The 21,185-nt window shown below is 36.2% G+C and overlaps 1 protein-coding gene across 2 annotated transcripts; it reads left to right on the top strand.

Annotated features, from left to right (window-relative positions):
• Positions 1–430: 430 nt before the first annotated feature.
• Positions 431–16,518, top strand: LOC113055008 (calcium-activated potassium channel subunit beta-2-like). 2 transcript variants are annotated; one of them, XM_026220923.1, is made up of 4 exons: positions 431–630; positions 7,434–7,550; positions 10,943–11,113; positions 16,153–16,518. In XM_026220923.1, exons 2-4 carry the CDS (start codon positions 7,498–7,500, stop codon positions 16,361–16,363), a joined length of 435 nt encoding a protein of 144 aa, XP_026076708.1. In that variant the 5' UTR covers positions 431–630; positions 7,434–7,497; the 3' UTR covers positions 16,364–16,518. The 2 variants fall into 2 exon arrangements, with proteins under 2 accessions (XP_026076708.1, XP_026076707.1); XM_026220922.1 differs by having other exon boundaries at positions 10,940–11,113.
• Positions 16,519–21,185: the final 4,667 nt, after the last annotated feature.

Raw genomic sequence — 21,185 nt, 5'->3', positions numbered from 1 at the left:
CAGTGCTGAAATAGACCCATCAGCCTTGGCTCTAGAATTTAGAAAATAATTACCACAAATATATGAAATTTAATGTATTTTAATTTATCCTCTTTGTAACCTCTTTGAGGATTTTACTTTCTCTCCAATGAGTCAAATGTTAAATTCCAAGGTAAAAGGGAATGTAACTTTGATCAGTTTGTCTTGCATGCTTACTGAAGAAAAAGACTAACTTTACTATTGTATTTCTCTCGCATTCTTTAATATACCTTGAAGTACCATGTCAATACCCATTCAGTATCATTGTACAATATATACCAACACATATTATATACCTCGGTATAATCTACTTACACAAATGTTCACTCTCTAGACTGTGTCAATGTGTGTATGTTCACTTTTGAGCATGAGAGAGCTAGTGAGTCTAGTATGCCTGTCACTCTTGTTGCACCAGCAACTATCTGAAACATTTTGAGCACACGGGCTTACACTCAGAGTTAGCACGTCCCTCTCACTAATAGTGCTCCTCACAAACAGGCTTAACCTACAGAACATCTGCAGAAAAGTTGAAATTGCCACTAACAGACACAGTCACCTACTGGGATTGGGATTATCAGCCATGTTATCTTTAAAGAGCAAAGACATCTGAAGGTAGGCTCGATTTATGTCTGTCAAATCCAAGAAGTTTGATTTGATTCATGATACCCATGCTACTTCTGCAACTTCTAGCCTTGAGACACTGAGGCGTTATCCTTCATTTCATGTTTAAATTGCATCTTGTTTATTCAAAATGTATTGGGGGTGTGGGTACAATGCTGTTTCATACATTCATAGTTGTTTACACTGTTAACGAGTTGGATTCTCATGCTAAGCATGGACAAAGTTTCAAAAAATGGTTTGGACGTGTGCCAGAGTATTTCTGTGCCAAAAATCTTACTTCAAGGTTCATACACGTTTCTGGGAGTTTCGTGGCTCTTGATGATGTAGACAAGGGTGGAACTCCTTATATGGGCATTTCTTCCGGAAAAAAGAGCCCACATACATATTGTCCGGAGTGAGAGCAAGATCCATCCATCAACAAGCTTAATCCGGCAGTAACCAATCAAAGAAGCAGATTTTTGGTTGTAAGGGAATGATAACTTTGTTCAACTTCCTAAAGAACCCAGCATTATGTAAACAGTGGTTACAGTTCGTTTTTCCGGGGCAGCAACGGAGTTTTACAAGTATGCTTGTTGACGGATGATTTATAAACAAGACCCAGCTCGATGCTGGATTTGCACATCATTTGATACTGAAAGATAGAGTAGTCCCAGCTATAAAAGATCCTGGTCATGATTCAGAACTGCAAACAGTAAGTGAAACGGCATCAAATGTCTGTTTTGTTGGTATTCTGCGTTCAAGTGCTCATCACCCTTTAGCTCCGCCCAAGGCACGCCACCAGGAGTTTGGCTTTTTCCGGAGAGACTCGTAAAGCTGTATCTTTCTTTTATTAATATGATAAAACTAAATACTTTTTGGAGATATGAAGGATGCAGTACTACTCAATATGTACTCAAGATTAACCTGAGATTGGGTGAAACTGTGTGTGTTATGCCCCCTTTAAGGCTTTGAAAACAGCTGGGATTGCTTGAATACTACAGCAGACCCTTCAAGCAACCCAGGTCTGTGTTTTGGTTGCGTTTTCCTCTTGATTTATTAAAATTACCATCAAGGAATCCACAGATAGTAGTTTATCACATAAAACATATGCTTCTTTACTGTTACACTGGTGTATTTTTGTGCGTGAATTCCTGTCCTGACCTCATATTTCAGGACAGGTGAAGTATTTGGTGAAGGCCCACCAGCTGAACCTTCAGCAAGAGTCCTGTTTTAAGATTTAAGGCAAACAGAATGGTCTGATTTTAGCTTTGTGAAATTATGCAAATTTACGGACAGCAGGTGGCACTTATGGAGCAGCCGAAATAAAGTGTTTCCTTGGTAACTGCTGTAAACAAAGCAGTGCATCCTTCATAGAAACACTACTTTAATAAGCATGAAAGTACACATTTAAAATTAAAGAAAAAAAAAACAGTAAACCTTCAGAGATACATTCATATAAACCACACCGTCAATTTAATATTTTTAATTTTCTTTTCATATTTCGAGCAACAGTGAACTTGCTCTGTCTGGTATGGTATACAATAAAATGTTTCCCTTTACAGACATTGTTTTTAAAGTAAAGAGTAAAAAGAGTAAAGACGACGCTGTACCTATTGAACCTTTACTTTATCTACCCTTGTAAGATCACCATTTACGTTCAGCTCGGCTGTGTGGAAAAATAAATACATAAATAAACGACAAACAAATAAAACGATCAGCCCGACTGACAGAAAGAATAGAACAACAGACAGATAACGGACAAACAGACAGACAAATAAAATGTCCCTTATTCCTTTTCAGCACAGGATCTTGTGATAGGAACACAGTGTGCTGCTTCTTCAAAAGGTGCAAACTTCCAATACTGTGACCTTACCTACTAAACTCCTCATCAAATTTAAATTAGCATAGCCTTTTATTCCAGCCAATGCTTTGTCTGATATTATCAAATATTATCAAATATTATCAAAATAATATTAAAATGTTTATGCAGTTTAATCTTACGTTTTTTTCCCTCTGACATGTTCGCCATCATTACTCCTGGCAAGCTTTATGTGTGCACTACAGCACTTATTAAGCTATGTAGGCAATTAATTAAAATGTAACCAAATAAATGCAGCCTTGATGAGCATATACTTTTTTTCAAAACATAAAATATCATCAAGCTTAACTTTTGAACAGTATACACACTCTAGCATGTTTTATGCACATATGCAAATAAATACACACACACACACATACAAAATTTTGCCATCAACACATTACTCTTCTACCACAATATTGTACTGAACTGTGTTTATTAGTTTATTTTCTATAACAAATACAGTATATGCAAGTATGTATGCAAGTTATACTGATTAAACAGATTACTTAAACAGCATATCAATCTATTTTGTTTGTTTTTTTCGTTTGCTTGTTTGTATTTTACAACTGCATCTGAGTGCAAGTGCAAAACAGTTGTATTATCAGTTGATAATCTGCTGGTGTGTGCTCCTGGCCTCATGTTATGACTGATGCTGAACGTGACGCTTGTCATACCTGCCGGAGAAACCTTTGTGATTTTTCTCAATGCAGTGCAACAGACAAACAGCTTGAAATACAGTCCAAAGATTTATAGTCTTGATGTGGAAAAAAGAAATTAGCTTTGCTGCCCACTCTCTCAGTGCTGAGCAAATATTTGCATTCTGACCTGAAAAGGATGTCTTTGGTGGCAAGTGGAGTGTGGTATAATCAATTATACTTTTTTTTTTTTTTTGCTAAGTAAGCAGATCAGAATAAAACACAAAGTAGAACATGAGGAAATATAGGTCATAAAGCTCCACCATTGACTCATCTGTCAACACACTGTAGGTGTGAGAGAAGAAGTGAGATTGCTGTGCAAGTGAGAACAAGAAAGACATTTATTGACCTGACAGACTCATAGCAAGGAGCTTTGGTGCTTCTCAGAAAAAATTATAAAGCCCTTCAAAGAAATGGCAAAGATTTGAAAATCTGTGACAATTTTGAGCCAAACAGTTGAGTAGTCTCTCTGATCATTGCACAGCTTTTTGGGGGAAATTTTCCGAGAGTGTTTAAATACAGCATGTTTGATTGTTCTCCAGTTAATATATATATATATCATTTTGAAGTTTGGGGTCTGTAATATTTTTATTTTTTTATGTTTTTGAAAGAAGTTTCTTATGCGCTATTTTTACTATTTTAATTACAAAATACATGAAAAAACAGTAATAATATGAAATATTTTGACAATTTAATATAACTGTTTTCTATTTGAAAATACATTACAATGTAATTCATTCCTGTGAGGCAAATCTGAATTTTCAGTTGCCATTATTACAGTCTTCACTCACACATGATCCTTTTGTTGTTCAAGAAAATTTTATTATTTTTTTCTTTATTTATTTGTATTATATATATATATATATATATATATATATATATATATATATATATATATATATATATATATATATATATATTTGTTTTGTCTGTTTTGGTAATTCAAAATGCAGTTTTGTGTCACTGGGTTTTATGCTTTGGTTGCTCAGCTATTACAATTGCGGATGCTAATAATAAAATTGTACAAACTCTAAAATCAAAGGAAACAAATGTAGGCATCAGAACATTATAAATGTTGATCTGTGTTTAAATCAGGAGCCATGTTGGTAGAATTACTTCAACAATCAATAAATATTTTTCAAATATCAGTAAATATTTTTAAGGACCTCCTTAAGTAATGGCACGTTCAAATAATGACACTTATCACCGTGTTCAACTAAATTCTGCTCTTCTTGAATCAGGATCCTAAAATAGCACCCAGCTGGTGTCACACTTGAAATACCACGTTCCTAAAGTGAGTAAGGCAGTTACTTGGATGTGTTTACTGCAGTAATAAATGTTATTATCTAGACACCATCTTTTCGATACGCAGCTCTGCAAATGACCCATTTTCCCTGTTGTGACACAATAACAATGATGCCACACTTTCAACAGATATTTACAACCCAACAGATAGTTCAGCAGCACTTGCTCGTCAAACACACCCACCAGCACAGGATTCCAGACCCCCCTTCTTCTTCCCACTCATACTTTTAAAGCTAATCGTGGCGGTGATGGCTGTAAATTACGCATTGTACAATGTGAAGCATGTCTCTGTATTGCTGTGGTGATGTCAGACTCCAGCTGCCATGGAGCCTTGAAAGAGACGCTGACCTTCCAACACCAAAGTCTTCAGGTTACACACCCTGTTCACACTTAGGACCCTTAGACCGGCACCATCTGCTTCACGAGAGACTTTTCTTAACACAGGAATATCCTCAGTTGCTCAGACTTCAAAATTAAACACTAATGCACCTGATACTAAAGAGTATCAGGTATTATATATATATATATATATATATATATATATATATATATATATATATATATACAGTATAATTTTATTTATTTTATCTCTGTTTCAGTTATTTACATCAGTTAAACTAAATAAAAATAAGTAATGATGCCATGGCAAATAGGCAGTGAAAGGCACTTTACAAATAAACCCAATTTACCCCCGAACTTTTTGATTGACCCCATATAAAACATATTTATATCCCTGGTGGTTCTTAATGTAAATGGTCAGGGAATTTCCTCAGCAGCCATTTATATGCAGTAAATAATTAATTCAGCTTTATAAATGGACTTCTATGCACTACTTTCACTCCAGTTTGTCTGCACACATTTGCATTCGCTGTGCACAATAAAGCATATTTATATTCCATATGCATGTGTTTAGATAATGCTGAAAGATTCCAAAATAGAAATCTCATTAGAGTAATAGACCTGAAAATGCTCCATTAAAAGTTAATTATGTTTGCTTGATGAGAGCAGTAAATTAGCAGAAAAAGAAACAGTTGTCAAGATCGAGTTTTTAGCATGAAAAGTGATCTGTTCAACCCTGTAAATAGCCTGTGACTAACCAGCACTGAGTTTTTACCCTCTTTGGCGAACAATCCTTCTACATAATTAAGTTTGTAATCATCAACACAGATAAGAATGACTGATTTGCTTTAAATTGTATTTGATCCCTCCCGTGATGCAACATGTTGACAGTCCAAAGGTTATTATCGCAAAAATACACTCTTAAAAGGGTAAGCAGGAACTTGACAAAGTTCATTTACAATCTGCATAGTAACTAGAATTGCAATAATATTGCAGTAATATTAATAATGAAGTCCTCCTATGTCCAATTTTCATGTGTCAGGCCTCCAGAAGGCAACATTAGCATGTCATTTAGCTAAAGACAGAAGAGCAGCCCACCCTGAAACAACACATTCCCATGTTGCTGTTCCGTGATAAATGGCTTGAAAAAGTCTAAAACAGAATCAGAAACAGAAGAATTATCTCTTGACATACTAGACTTCCTGGAGCTTAGTATTTTTTAGACAGCGCTGAAGAAGCTATTGTGGCTTGACAAACTGATTTTGCAACAACTACTACCAATAAAAACTTATTTTTATACAATAAACATTTCAATAAACATTTTGTAAAAAAATAAATAAATAAATTCTATAAAAAAAACTATAATAATATAAACTAAATAGATGAAATTATACCCAAATCAGTGGTTTTTTTTTTTTTTTCGAACAAACTGACTCATTAGCAATCCAACCAATAAATAACTTACCAAAATAAAGTAATAATAATAATATTATAATGAAAATAATAATAGTAATAGTAATCATAATGATAATAATTAATGCAAACTAAAATTTGTTGAAGAGGAAAACAGTAATAAATCACGATGTTTCATTATTGTGCTACCTGAGTGTTGATGAAGACACAAATAAATACAACTAAAACATAATGAAACAGTTTGTGCATGTTTTCCTCCCGGCCACGTGACCCATGTTTATTTTATTCCCTTATTTGGTCCCTCCCGTTCCTGTCCTTATGATCAAGTGTCCCCAATTTAGTTCATTTGATCCCCTTTAGTGTCCCTTTAGTTATTGTGTATTTAAAGAGTTTCCTTCTCTTAGTTCCTCGTGCTGTCATAAATGTCTGCTCCTTGTGATCATTGCTCCAGAGCCTGCACCTCAAAAGTGCCCTCCAATGCTCGCGCCTCCAAAATCCCCGCATGTCCCTGTTTTACTACCCCACTCAGCATAGGCAAGAGATTGAGCATACACAAACAAATGTTTACAGCTCTCAACTGCGGTGCAGAGATTTGCTCACTGATGCATTTCAGACATTCATTTTAGATCAAATGTTGCTTTTTGGGTCAGGCAGAGAGTGGAAGTTTAGTCAGTTAAGCTGGGCACAAAATTTGTATGCTATTGAAATACATAAAATTTAAGTTTAGGCCGAGTGTAAATGCAGAATTATAATATTTAGTTTTTTAATTAACAAACTAAGCTCTTTGTATCAGACATTTAGGCACATGGTAGATTCTGTGAAAAGAACATGTTGAGTGATAAGCCTGGAATGGATAGCATCTGAGGGCAGGATTGTGCAGTCAGTCATTCATAAACATATGGTCCAAAACACCTGTGTCACCTCTCCATCAACATCAATCAGCAATAGAGGAGGCTTTGAACGGCAGTCCCTCTCTCTTTCCTCTCTTACTTACTCTCTCCGCCGGGGCTGGAGAAAAGGATCAATCCTGCGAATGGTCCTCCTCTCCTTACTCACTATTCTCATTATTCTTTTCCACCCTGCCACTCGCCAGCCCATGAATAGTCAATAACAAACCAACAGGCAGGAAATTAAGGAACAGTTAATAGGCCAACCTGTTTGGAGAGAAGCACATGGTTGACTAAGTGTGCTTTTCCTGTCAGGTCGTCCCAGCAGTCTTTTGTGAATGACTCAGAGAGAGCCGCGCACACTGGAATAGCTGGGAGAATGTTTGTGTGGGCCGGAAGCAAAGGAACTCAAGGATCAGGAAGTGAGAGAAGGTAAAGTACAATGACTTTAACTAACTAACTAAAACACCAGTTACAGCACTATGCTAAACCTATTTTTTTAAGGTCTCTGTAAGGAGAAATACAGATTTAAAAAAAAAATATGGTCGTAAAATAATTGTAAAAATAGTTATGAATTAACAAAATCGAATTAAATTAAAAATATTCTAATTATATAAACAAAAATCAAAAATATATAGAAAAAGAGCTGATATTAAATTATTTAATGGCAAAAAATAAAACTTCTATGCTAATTTGTCTAAATAAATAAAAATTAACACAAAACAAAAATGAAATCAATTGTTTAAAATGCTACAAGTGAATCATTATAATTAACAGGGAAAAAAGGATATTTACTTTAACAATGTTATTAAATTAGTAGTATTTAACAAGGAAAGTGAACACTGAGTGACTTAAAAGTAAATAAAAAATGTAAAATATAGGAAATGGACATGCACAAATAAATATCCAACAGTGACTCATACGTTTACAACAGCAACAACAATAATAATCTAAAAAAGTAGCCTATATCAACCAACACTTGCATCCCTAGAAAATATGCAACTTCTGAATAAGAATTACTCGCATCATTCTAGAACGGATGCATCACAAATTGTTTAATGCATGGAAATCTGTTCACTATTACTAGCAGTTTTAATTAAGTATACATACAGAGTTCTGGCATGAAACTCTAGATGGCGCAGTCCGATGGGTCTAACTCTATCCAACCTAATGACATCATTATTACATGGCACAGCTAATTGGTTCTCTCCTGTATCGGTAGCCAATTAGCTCGATGCTCAGCATTCAAATATATGACTAGGGCTTACCGTAGCAGTTTGCTTCAGAAACCCTCCACCTTTCCTAATTCGCCTGTATAAATCTGCTACGAAGTGATTCATGTATGCTATATGGGGTATTTTTTCATGTATGTTATATTTGCAGCAGCAACATTTCTTACATGCTCACAGCAGCATATTGTGGATGTATTGGCAGTTGCAAGTCTCGCTATCAGCATAGCAGATCTATTCCGCCAAGACCAAAAACTTTAACTTTTTCATAAACATTACCATGCCCAGGGACGGATTGGCAATCGGGAATACCGGGAACAATCCCGAACGGCCGGTCCATTTCAGGCCGAATCGGCCGGTGGTCAAATTTTTTATTATTATTTTTTATTATTATTATTTATTTTATATGATACGCTACCGTACCGGCCTGTGGCCGGCCGCTCAGCTGCAGCGGAACGCAGCTGTGTGTCTGTCTGTGTGTGTGTGTGTGTTTCAGACTGGGCCAAACCAATACTTCCAATCTTAAGGGGGGATCCGAGCGGCCCCTCCCAACTTGGACTGATCCTCGTATTTCCTGACATCCGATTGGCTCAAAGGCGCCGATCAAAGGAGTTTACTTGGTTAGGTTTGAGTTTGTGTGAATCAAACAGAGACAGACGGTAAAAATGGCGAAACGAAGGAAAGAAGAGAAAGAAATGGGTGGGGCCTAAAAAATAAAAATAAATAAATGTTGGCACAAGAGGCAGCTAAATGTGCCAAATTAACGGACCTTTTCCGCACTGAAAAAGGTGCTGTGGCAGGAGGTGCAGATGAGGAAGGACCCAGCAGCATGGATAGGACAGGTGCACGATTAGGCCGGCGAGCGGCGGCGACACGCTGGCTGGCTGACTGTGCGTGAGCGTGGCGTTTCTGTTGAGTGTAAGCTGCGTGGTGTTTGCGTAGCGTTGTCCATGTCTTTGCCTGGTCTTTGCACACCAGAAACGTGTCTGACGCGGCGCTGCTGCTAGGTGACATAATATGATAAGACTCTGGTAAAAAAAATAAAATAAAAATAAGCCTCAATGAATACAGTATTCTGTGTCATACATTAAAAATACATAAATACATACATAAATACATAAATAGTCAGGGATGCATGACACAATAAAGCCCAAAGACTTAAATAAAGCCCAAAGACTTATACCCCGAGGAGGAGGAGGAGCAGCAGCAGCAGGAAGAGAGAGGAGGAGGAGCAGCAGGAGAGAGGAGGAGGAGAAGAGAGGAATAGGAGCAGGAGAGAGGAGGAGAAGGAGCAGCAGGAGGAGAAGAGCAGGAAACAGACAGGTAGAGGGACAGTGTGCAGGGCTGTGTAGGCAATCATATTAGGCATATCAATCAATCAATCAAAGCTTTATTAAGAACACGCACACAAAAATAGAAAAATACAGCACAATGTTACATATTTACATAAAGGATAAAATGCCAATAGTTCCACATACTAGATAATAACCTGACTGAAGCACAGATTAAATTAGAAAATGTATTATTCTTTGTCATATTTATTACTCATGTTCTTCTCATGCATATGTTATGTAGCTGTACAATCAGTAAGCAGAGACAGGGTCCAGCAGAGGCAGGGTCCAGCACAGGGGAAGCTGAGGCAGGGAGAGTTGAAAGTGAGTACACACACACACACACACACAAAATCTCTATTGTATGGGACTGCATTGTAGTTTTTGAGTATGAGTGGGTGTGAGTATTTGTAACTATTTTATCACTCCGACTGACTGTACACATGACATGCTGGTAGTTCACAGTATACTGTGTGACTTATGTGTTTGAGATTAGGTTTTGCTGACCTTTTGCTGTTCAGTGCAGTGGACTTGCTTATACAACCTGAGGAGGCAGGTGTTATCCTAAAGTTTCTTGAAGGTCTTCAGCGTAATCTGATTGTCTTTATACCATAAAAACACTATTAGAATGAAAATAACTGCAAAAAATCCTGCTCGTGCACCAAGGGCACTCGCGTAAAAGGCCTCTCCGTCTTAAAGTCCCGGGCTGAATTTCAGTCCCAGTACGTCCCTGACCATGCCAATCCCACCGAGAGTTGTCATAACAGAACTGCTGTTTTACATTAATTTAGCAGTATGAGAGAATGTAATTTTAATGATCAAACTAATTTTAGATTCTGACGTAAACTAATCACAGGAAGTGGGTTGTTAGTTTGTAATGCTTCTGACCACTGTACTTACATTAATTATCAAAAGGTCACAGATAAAGATAGATAGGTTGGACAGCTTGGCTTCACACCCATGCATGATCTTCAAAAGTAATATGAACTGCTGTCAAAACATGATTAAAGAATCATGAGCTAAATATTTGGAAATGAACTAACTATGCAATATGACAGTAGCAGGAATATCTGCGTGTCATTTGGGCTTCTGAACTAAACCTAATTCAACCTGGGTATCAAACATTTTTATCTGATAAGGAACGTTGAAATGAATCTTTAAGCAATATCTTGATTTATTGAGTTTGGCACATACCATGCCTTCATTAATGTACATCTTTTTCTTTCTCTTTGCCTGTCTTGTGATTTTTATATTACTCAAGCAGGACCATTTATCAGAAGATTTGTGAGTATGATGTTTTGGAAAAGAGGATGACAATCACAGCGCTAAAGGCTGGAGAGGACCGAGCCATTCTCTTGGGCCTCAGCATGATTCTTTTCTCTGCCCTGATGTACTTTTTGCTAGGCATCACAATGGTGCACTCTTACTCAGACAGGTAAAGGAACCTTCTCAAGAACAGAAAGTCACACTACACTGAAACCACAGAATGAAAGGGGCATTCAGTAATTTCTCCCCATTCAAAACTTTGAAATTAATAGTAATTATGAGAAATACATTTAAAATTTGTACACTGGTGACTAAACATTGGAATTTTGACTTCTACTAAGTACTATTAAAAATCTCAAAATTAAAATATATGTGAGATAATTTATATGCTAATTTATTCCCTAAATCACTTGTTTCTGTAATGTTTTCTATTCCATTCTAGAGGTTGACCGATTGATCGTCCGGCCGATTAATCGGGCCGATTTTAGGCATTTTTGCATTTAATCATCATCGGCCGATAGCGCCAATTAATAGGCAGGAGCATCAGCAAGCAACTAAGCTTTGTTGTGGAACAAGTGACACTGCCTCTTGCAGCAAACAGATTGTCATTCTACATGCATAACCCTGGGGGCTTTCACACTGGCAGTCTAGTGTCACTAATCAAATCACTAAAATCACTAATATGAAAGCTGTCAGGCGAACCCGGTAGCATGCCGTGGTATCGAACCCGAGAGTACCTGAAGGAGGTGGTCTGAATTCAGTTGCACTCAAACACTTACAGTTAACTCATATGTACACTTACACACCTTTACACTTTATTGATATTATACAAGTGCATTAATTGGAGAGGCTTGTGTTGTTCAATAAATGTGTAATTTAAGTGATTTTCTGTATCAATTAATTAACAGTTAGATTTTATGAGATGAAGGGGAGGAGGGGAATCAGCAAAAAATAAAAAAAAATAATAAAAAAATCAGCATCATATATCGGCAATTGACTGCCCTGATTTTTAAATATCGGCATAAGACAGTGAAAATACCATATCGGTTGACCTCTATTCCATTCTTCTCCTAAATGCTTGTGTTTCTCATATTTTTTCCACATATTATATTCAATATAGTCCAGTTTTATTATTAAGTTTGTGTTCTGTTTTGCTTATGACAAACATCTAATCAAAAGCATTCACAATGTCTTTATTTTATATTGATATTATCTACTATATTCTGTATTTGTTATGCTGTATGCTTTTCAATTCTGCTCATTAATATTTGTCATCACATACAGTGCAAACCAAAAGTTTGGACACACCTTCTCATTCAAAGAGTTTTCTTTATTTTCATGACAAAATTCAAAATTGTAGAGTCACACTGAAGGCATCAAGGGCTATTTGAGCAAGAAGGAGAGTGATGGGGTGCTGTGCCAGATGACCTGGCCTCCACAGTCACCGGACCTGAACCCAATCCAGATGGTTTAGGGGTAAGCTGGACCGCAGACAGAAGGAAAAAGGGCCAACAAGTGCTAAGCATCTCTCGAGGAACTCCTTCAAGACTGTTGGAAGACCATTTCAGGTGACAACCTCTTGAAGCTTATCAAGAGAATGCCAAGAGTGTGCAAAGCAGTAATCAAAGCAAAAGGTGGTTACTTTGAAGATCCTAGAATATGACATATTTTCAGTTGTTTCACACTTTTTTGTTATGTATATAATTCCATATATAATTCCACATGTGTTACTTCATAATTTTGATGTATTCAGTGTGACTCTACAATTTTCATAGTCATGAAAATAAAGAAAACTCTTTGAATTAGAAGGTGTGTCCAAACTTTTGGTCTGTACTGTATGTTTGTCATTTCTGCTATATACACTTTTCACATTTCACAAATTTGAAACACAGAAGTAAACTAAAGCAGAATAAACTTCTGTAGAGCAAATACTATTTTTGCATTATAATTTGCTCGAACAGCAAAATAAAAAAGCAAAATCCACTTTTGCTTTTTTTTGGCGAAAGATTTAGATAGATACACTATGGCAGTCAGACAAGAAAAATATATCAATATATATATATATATATATATATATATATATATATATATATATATATATATATATATATTTTTTTTTTTTTTTTTTTAAAGGTGCCATAGAATGCAAAAATCACTAAGTGTTTGAACAGAGTGTGTAAAAATAGCCAGCCTATAATGGTACCAATCCACTCACTCATTAACATCAAAAACAGTCTCTCCACATGAGCAGTTCCAGACCATGACAACATACTCGGGGAATGTCCCACCGTTTGTGATATTAGCATATACAGTACACAGCCCTGAGTGAGAAGCTGATGTCCACCATTATTGTTTTCTTGCTGTTGATACAATGTCAGTGCCAAAAAGCCACTAAAAGTGTGTTGGGATGCACCACCGAACATAGGAGTCTCCATAGACCGCTGAGGACACAGTGTTTACATTTCATTTTCAAAGGAAATGTCCTTTTATTAAAATGGAAAAGTCCTATACATTTGTGTTAATCATTTTACGCCGGACTGCCTCACAAATGAGGGTCAGTTCAGCACTGGAGTTGTGAAAGAAGGATCAGTACCAACGCTTTGTGTGCAAATGTCCGAACTCCAGACAAAGTCAACAATGGGTATCATATTTTGTTTTCCAAAAGAGCTTCTTGGCTCTCTGTAAGGCTAATATTGCTAAAGCTAGCATTGCCTCTGCCTGTTAACACTAATGCTGCCTTCATCTGCTACCAGAATGATCATGAATGGGAATGTTGTAGTTAAAAACTGTGTTTGGAAGCTATTGTGAGGTCAATAACACGGTCAACACCAGTTTCTTACCGTAACACCAGTATGCCCGTGAGCATGAGCTCTTGAAGCTCCACACTCTTCTGAGAAGGGAGGCGGGAGCACCAGCTCATTTTCATTTAAAGGGGACATACACATAAACAGCTCGTTTTGGCTCATACCCTAAAAGTGTCAATTTCAACAAGCTATAAAAACATTATTTAATTATAAAGATAAAACTGCATATAGACAGTCTGGGGACATCAGAGAACAATTTAAAATATTGTATCAGTGCATCCTGTGGCACCTTTAATTCAGCATAATTTAAAGCTGCAGTATGGAACTTTTGACACTCTAGCGGTTAATAAACAGAACTGCTTGCGTCTTGCGGAAGAACATCGTAGCCGGATTGACTTCTCTCTGTTTATGTCTATGAAGAATCACAAAGGTGCTGGGTTACTCCGCCACGGTATCCCTGAAGCAATCTAAAATAGTCCGAATATAAACACTTATTATAGGTGCACCCTAGTGATTCAGGACGAGCTAAAAACACGGTTTGGAAAATGGATTCATGGTGTACTCGCTTATTATATACATTTTTCTACATTTTGAACACAAACAAAGTTACGGACCGCAGCTCTGATTGGTTGTTTCTTTACGGGAGCGATGCATTTCTGCAAATGGCAAATGGACCACTGGGAGGAGCCAGAGGAGCTTGATTTTTTTTCACAGATTATCTGTCTCATATTCTACTGTCAGGACATAATGACAGGTTTAACAAATATGTAAAATATATATATATATATATATATATATATATATATATATATATATATATATATATATATATATATATATATATATATTTACAAAAAGTACCTACTGCAGCTTTAACACACAGTACAGAGTAAAAAAATGCACATTAAATTAAAAAAAGTTTTTTTTTCTTCTTTTTCTTTTTTTTAGCTAAATGTATGATTTTAATTGCTACTGAAATGCTTCTGCACAGTCTGTGAAAAGAGTCCATTTTATTCTGAACAGAAATGTATTTTTCATATCATTCTCAGCTGCTCATGAACTGCTCATAAAAATGATCAGTCACTGTAAAACACTTAGTAATATTGTCCACATTCACAATGAACCAAACTTTTACATGTTCCATCCCTTTGTTGACTGCAACACACAGATGAGCAAATGTTACAATATAGGAGCTGAACTGGGTCCTGTAGAGACAAACACCACTGACCCACTACAGACTGCACACAGATAAGAGCTGGCATACACTGCAGTCAAATGCAATTAAAGAGGCAGCTGAGCCAAAGAACACAAGGTCTGTTATTCACAGAGTAGTAGAGGAGGAGACAAGAGGCCTGGCACAAAGACAAACACTAACATGTAATCGGCTGCCACAACAAAGGGCCAAATCACCAAGATGTGCCCTAGAGAAAATATTGTACCTGTGTCACAATGGCTATAAATAAAAGCAACTTTGATTACAGAATTTGATGCAGTGGGTGTCTTTAATGGCCTGCTATGTTTAGAAGTGAATTAGCAAAATGTTCTAGACTTTAATTAGCTGTGTCAATTTTTGTAGTCTTCTGTTTCTTGACATATCGTTTTTTTGGTGTTTATCCATTATGTCATTAATGACCCATTTCTAACTAAGTAAAATAAAAACATTGAAATAAAATGGTTATAGAAATAATTTACAAATTAAACCTAGCTCTGAGTGCACTCCTTTGGAAAAAAGTACAACTTGAAGAGTAGAGCTCACGTACAAACGACCTTAAGCAGGGTGGAAAATGAAGCCAAGGGCTGCCTTGAGGGGCAGCACTACTGATGTAACTCTTTCCTTAGGCTGGCTTCTCTGAGAATATTACTGCAAGTCACTGTGAAATGGCATTTCAATCCACAAAATATAAAATTGAAGTTTACTTCTGTAATTTGTTGTATTTTCAAGTAAAACGGCATATTAAAGAAAAAGGGACTTGATTTTATTCCTTAGGAACTGGTCTTCATATGACCAGCTAGAAGAGAGGTATAAATAGTGAGAGGAATTGATGATGTCAGCAGAAAAAGAAACGTTGTTTCGGAGCAAGTTATTTTCATGACGTAAGATTATGGTTACATTGTTCCTTGAAATAATGTGCATTGGAAATTTTGCCAGCTTTAATTTTATTCTCACTTTACCTCCAATATGCCCTTTAACATGCTTAGAAAAGCTCAGTAGCAAGCAATTTGGCAGATCACACTTCTTCACAGGTTCAGTTTCACATTAAATCAGGTGTGCTCAGTCCTGCTTCTCTGGATCTACCTAACTGCAATCTTGATTCATGCTGTATGATAAATGCATATTTAGCCATTATAGATTATTTCTTAACCTTTTTTTGATTATTATTCTCTGCACATTGTTTCCTCTCAGCGTTTGGACCGAGGTTTCAAACTGCACAGTGCTGAACTACAGTATAGTTGCTGAGATTAACTGTAGCTACAGTTGCGGCTCAGAGTGCAGGAAGAGCTCCAGGTTTCCCTGTCTTCAGGTTTATGTCAGTCTGAATTTCACCGGCAAAGTTCTGCAGCTGTCATACAACGAGGAGGCACATGAGGCCCACCCTGAGGTACACCACACTTAACCATATGCATTAACTAAGCCGATAAATCACATTACCTGTGAATAGTGATGCAGTGGCAGTTCTTCAGTGACACTATGCTGTAAAAGAAAAAAATACACGTTTGTTATTTTAGGGAATCTCATTTTAATGTAATTATTTTTAACCAGTGTAAAAAAAAAAAAAAAACATATATATCTATCTCTTGAATTTCTTATTATTTTCTTATTATTATTTCTTTTAAATAAATAAATAGGTAAATAAATAATTAAAATAAAAAATGCCAAACTACTTAATTTTTATACAATAATAATATTTAATAACAATATTATTTTGTGTCTTTTTTATTATAACAGACAGTTGCATCACCCTGATATGTCTTCCGAAAATATAAAATAACTTTAAAATAAAATACATTTTAATTAAAACAAATAAATAAGTAAAAAATATATGCTTATCATAGAAGAGGTGTATCCAAGTAACAATATGTATTTAATATTTAATACTATTGAATTTTAATTAATATGTATTTAATGTATTTTTTGAATAATATATTGGCAATAAAAAAAGAAAAAATATATATAAAAACTTAATATATATATATATATATATATATATATATTGTAACAGATATGCAGGTCAGCGATTCATGGGTTAAATTCTGTTTTATAAATTCAGACTGTTGGTACTAAATGCCAGCCTGGCTGGACTTAAACTATTTACGATGCCCATGCGAGCTTCAAAGAAGAAACGAAAACCCCCAACCCAAATTCTTCCAACACTGGAGACAAAGGAACTTTTCGTATAAGTTCCTTACTTTCATTTTATTATTAATATGTATTTTAATTATGTTTATGGATTGCATAAAATGGTTAATCCTTGTTATGTGAAGAGTATAAGTTGCAAGCTTATACTTTAGGAAATGTCTTTCCTCACTTTAACTTCCTCAAAGAGAGCCATGCTTCTGCAACCCCCACTTTTGCAGGTCGTAAAGTTTACGACCACACAGGACAGGAGAGAAGCCAAGTCACTGGCTTCTTTTGAACAATGCATTCTATGGAATGTATTCATTAACTTTCTGTTTTCATGTTTTATAAATGTATTACGTATTCCCTTTTGGTACATTTAGATGTTTCCCAACATCTGCAGTGTTATCATGTGTTAAACAAATCTTTAAATGTGTAATTCGATCTAAAAATTAGATCTTTGGTCATATATATATTATGTCTAGTCTTGTTCTAATCGTCATGCTTTGACAGACCCATTTATCTAGAGCAAAGTAATGAAAAATGTATTTAATCTGGAATAAGGAACTTGCTTTAATATTCCTGATGAAATCGGACAGGCCCTAAATCATCAGGGGGTTGTCTCAACAGAGACAAAGGAACTTTCCCGCCGCTTCAGATCGCGGATGTTCATTGGGTGGTTCACGCGAAAAGAGGCGTGAACATCTCAAGCTATAAGAATTGACCAAACAAGGTCCACTCCCTCTTCTTCCTCTTCCCCGTTCTCGGATACGCTGCTCTCCAACGTTTTTTCCGCGCGGCCATAGGCCGCGCTCCCAGCGCGAACCCCCTCAGCACAGGGGCTGAGAGGAAAAGCCATTTTAATGGCTCCTTTGGAAGCTTTCGTTTCGTTCGTTTTCTTTTCTTTTCTTTACTAAAGTTTATTAAACTATTCGCCTCTCCACGCAAGGAAGACGAATTCTGGAACAATGTTTGTTGAACCTTTCAAATACCGCGCGAGGACAGAACAAAGGACCACGTGCTCCACGCTCACGCCAAGCGCAGCGTGCACGCGCGTCACATGGCCTCCGTTTCATGGCACATGGCTGTTTCAACGCGCAAGGCTCACAAGCTCGACGCCGATCTCACGCCACACTCACATGGGACACTTCTGCAAGTATCACTTTCTCTATGGAGATTTAAATGCTGGTTTAAAGTGTTGTTATGATCTGATTTGTTGTTGGCTTCTAAAAGTTACTGACTATGATTTTCATACCTGAGCTCATTCTGTGATCTCTCTCGCTTTCTACACTTCTCTCTCTCTCTCTCGTTCTCTCTCTCTCTCTCTCTCTCTCTCTCTCTTTTATTTGGATTCCGTTATGTCTCTTAAATGTTTATTGTCTGTATTTTCGTACGCATATTTACTCTGTGTGATTTGTAGTTTGATGTATTACTAGTTGAATTATTAAAAACTCATATATAAAATGATTGGCTTTGGACTCCACCCCACTCACATTACGAGTCACTGAAATGTCTGATCTTTAGCTACAAGCTCTAAATTTAGAAACTAAATTTATCATAAGGATAGGATAATATTTTCATGGCCAGAGAATACTTTTCCTTGAATTATAAGGCGTGATAACTTTATTGAAAATTGATAGGTCTATAGTGGTGTGCTGGACATACCACGGGTTTTGATCTGCAATAATTTACAGTAAGAGATATCACAATAATTGATATGAAGAATGTAATATTGACATATTAATGAGTAAATTACAGTGCCCTGTGATTAGTATTGGTATTGGCAATTGAGCTATTTTTCATAATCAATAAAATTAAATGTAACTGTCATCTGAGATATATATTAATCAAATTCTTGATTAATTATTCAAATTCCCTATATATCATTTGAGTTAATTACTATGTAAAACTCAATGTTGTTACATTTTGGTGGAGAATGCGGGCATTTCAAACTTCGTTTTGTGAGCAATCAATCTGTGTATATGGTTTTTAATAATTTCTGCACGTGCGCTATGAAATTATGTAACGTTACTGGTGAGATAAGTCGCAAGGCGCGAACTCACTCAACTGACTGAGGCAAAAAGCTGGTCAGTCAGCGCTAGGTATTTGTAGAAACTTAACAGTATAGTCACTGTTATTTTTAATGAAAGTAAACTGCAGTATAATGTTAAAAGTATCCTGTTAAGAAAGACCAAAATCTTTTTACAGTGAGAACATTTTAATATGAATAATTAAAAGATGAAGAAATATTTTATTAGTTGCAACATGTAAATCTGAACATGAGCGATGTTCCTCTGATTCAGTAAAAAAGGCCTTCTTATTAAATATCGTTATTGAATTCATGGTAAACCACATGATATTCAAAAAAATAAACGATAAAAACTCCTGGTCTAGAATTGGCTTAGCTACCCGATTTTAAACCTAAAACATTTAAATCATAAGTGCTATTTTGATAAATGTCTATTGGAGTCAACAGTTGGAAAATTCCTGTTTTTATTACATTTGTGTTTCGGAAGTGAACGGATCCTTCCTTCATCCTATGTGAATATATAGCACCTCAGAAATTAAAACTTTCTGTTTGTTACTTGTGATTTTTGATGCAGAAAATCAGCCTGACAAATGGTCAGATAAATTCTAAGTCCTATTGAAATTGTAATTCCTCTATCTAAACACTAGAGGGAACGTGTGGGTTAGAAATTTCAGGGTACACCCTGCTTTCTGATTCCAGCTTGCATGAGTGCAAAGCTGCCAACCTGTGGCCATTTCAGATAATGCGCTCTGATTGCTAATTTATAATCCCCTGTGATGTATATTTGAATTGGATGTCTAAATTCTCGATAATTATTTGCATTTACACTCTTGCTCGTGCGAATATTATTACAGGGAAACAAAAGAATGTTCCCTGCCTTTGACTGTTTACATTTACTTTGAGTTTAGTTCAAACATGATTTGAATTAAAATGTAATTGTTAATGGTGGAAATCTAGATGTGTCAGGTCAACCACTGATTGACCCACTTAGAAGGTAAGCCATCTAGTGGCAGTCTCCTGTTAAATCGACTAACAGACCTCTGTCTTTTCCATTCTGTTTTGAAATTGCATGTCCACTTTTACCCTCTTTGATTAATCTCACACTGTTTGATTAATTTCATGATCATTAATGATGACTTACAAGCTATCAATGGTTATTATAGGATATTATTCAGATTTTCCTTTTTAATTCATACATGCTTATTTTAAATTTTGATTTAAACCAGTTTTGAATTTTTAATTTGAATTGAGTTTTCTGCTCAGCAGGTTAAAGACAGAGAAGCAGCACTTTCCCCCCCTTGTGGTGAAAACCAGCTACTCCTTCTCCCTTGTTTCATTACTGTCTTTTAATTTGATGTTTATTATTTTGCTTCTCTCTTTTGACTTAGGTTCTTTTGATAATTACCATTATTATCATAAATTCCTTTGTTTTGTTTTATCATGATTAGGTAAAGCTGTTACCTTTCCTCTCTACATATAGTTACTCAATTGATGTTAAACAAACCAAACCTTAATTAACTTTAAGTTTCCTTTGTTCATCCTTTGTGTATTTGATTGTAGAACTCCCTCGGTGATTGGACAGTCATCTCAGGTTTCCAGTGAGCAAGGCTGCCCGACCGGTGTTACCGATACTGGCTGCGAGTGAAACTCGGTCCCTCTTGTCTCAAGAGACATCAGCAATTTTGGCACTCCAAAGGTTGTGCTAAAAGTCACAAGCCGTGCTGTCCTGCGACACGCCAGAGTAACGGAGGACCGGGGACACTGCGGTTCAGTGTTTGGGGAGCACCGGGGAGGTTGACCAAGCCACTGGTTCCCACCTGAATGACTTCAATTCAACCAGGTGAACCAAAAGTGATAAAACCTATCCACTTATTATAAGCCACAGAATATTAGATATTCCCCCGGATATATTTTAAGTGTTCTGACCCTTTTGCTTCTTTAAGCCACACCATATTTCTAGGTTTCCTACCCAGATAGCCCACTCACCTGTTGGCCCTATCTTAAAACCTAGCAGTAGGCTTAGGCCTCCTTATTCTCACTAACACGTTGTGTTTCTATTGTTTTCATCTCA

This window comes from Carassius auratus, chromosome 36 (assembly GCF_003368295.1).
Source record: "Carassius auratus strain Wakin chromosome 36, ASM336829v1, whole genome shotgun sequence".
Taxonomy (NCBI): Eukaryota; Metazoa; Chordata; class Actinopteri; order Cypriniformes; family Cyprinidae; genus Carassius; species Carassius auratus.
Note: the sequence above shows the minus strand (reverse complement) of the source record. Positions and strands in the feature narration are given on the sequence as shown.

Excerpts from the sequence above, each read along its gene's own strand:
- LOC113055008 (XM_026220922.1), top strand. The coding sequence starts at position 7,498 with ATGTTTGTGTGGGCCGGAAGCAAAGGAACTCAAGGATCAGGAAGTGAG. Across the intron at positions 7,551-10,939 it reads GGATCAGGAAGTGAGAGAAG|CAGGACCATTTATCAGAAGA; the intron begins GTAAAGTACAAT and ends ATATTACTCAAG. Across the intron at positions 11,114-16,152 it reads GTGCACTCTTACTCAGACAG|CGTTTGGACCGAGGTTTCAA; the intron begins GTAAAGGAACCT and ends GTTTCCTCTCAG.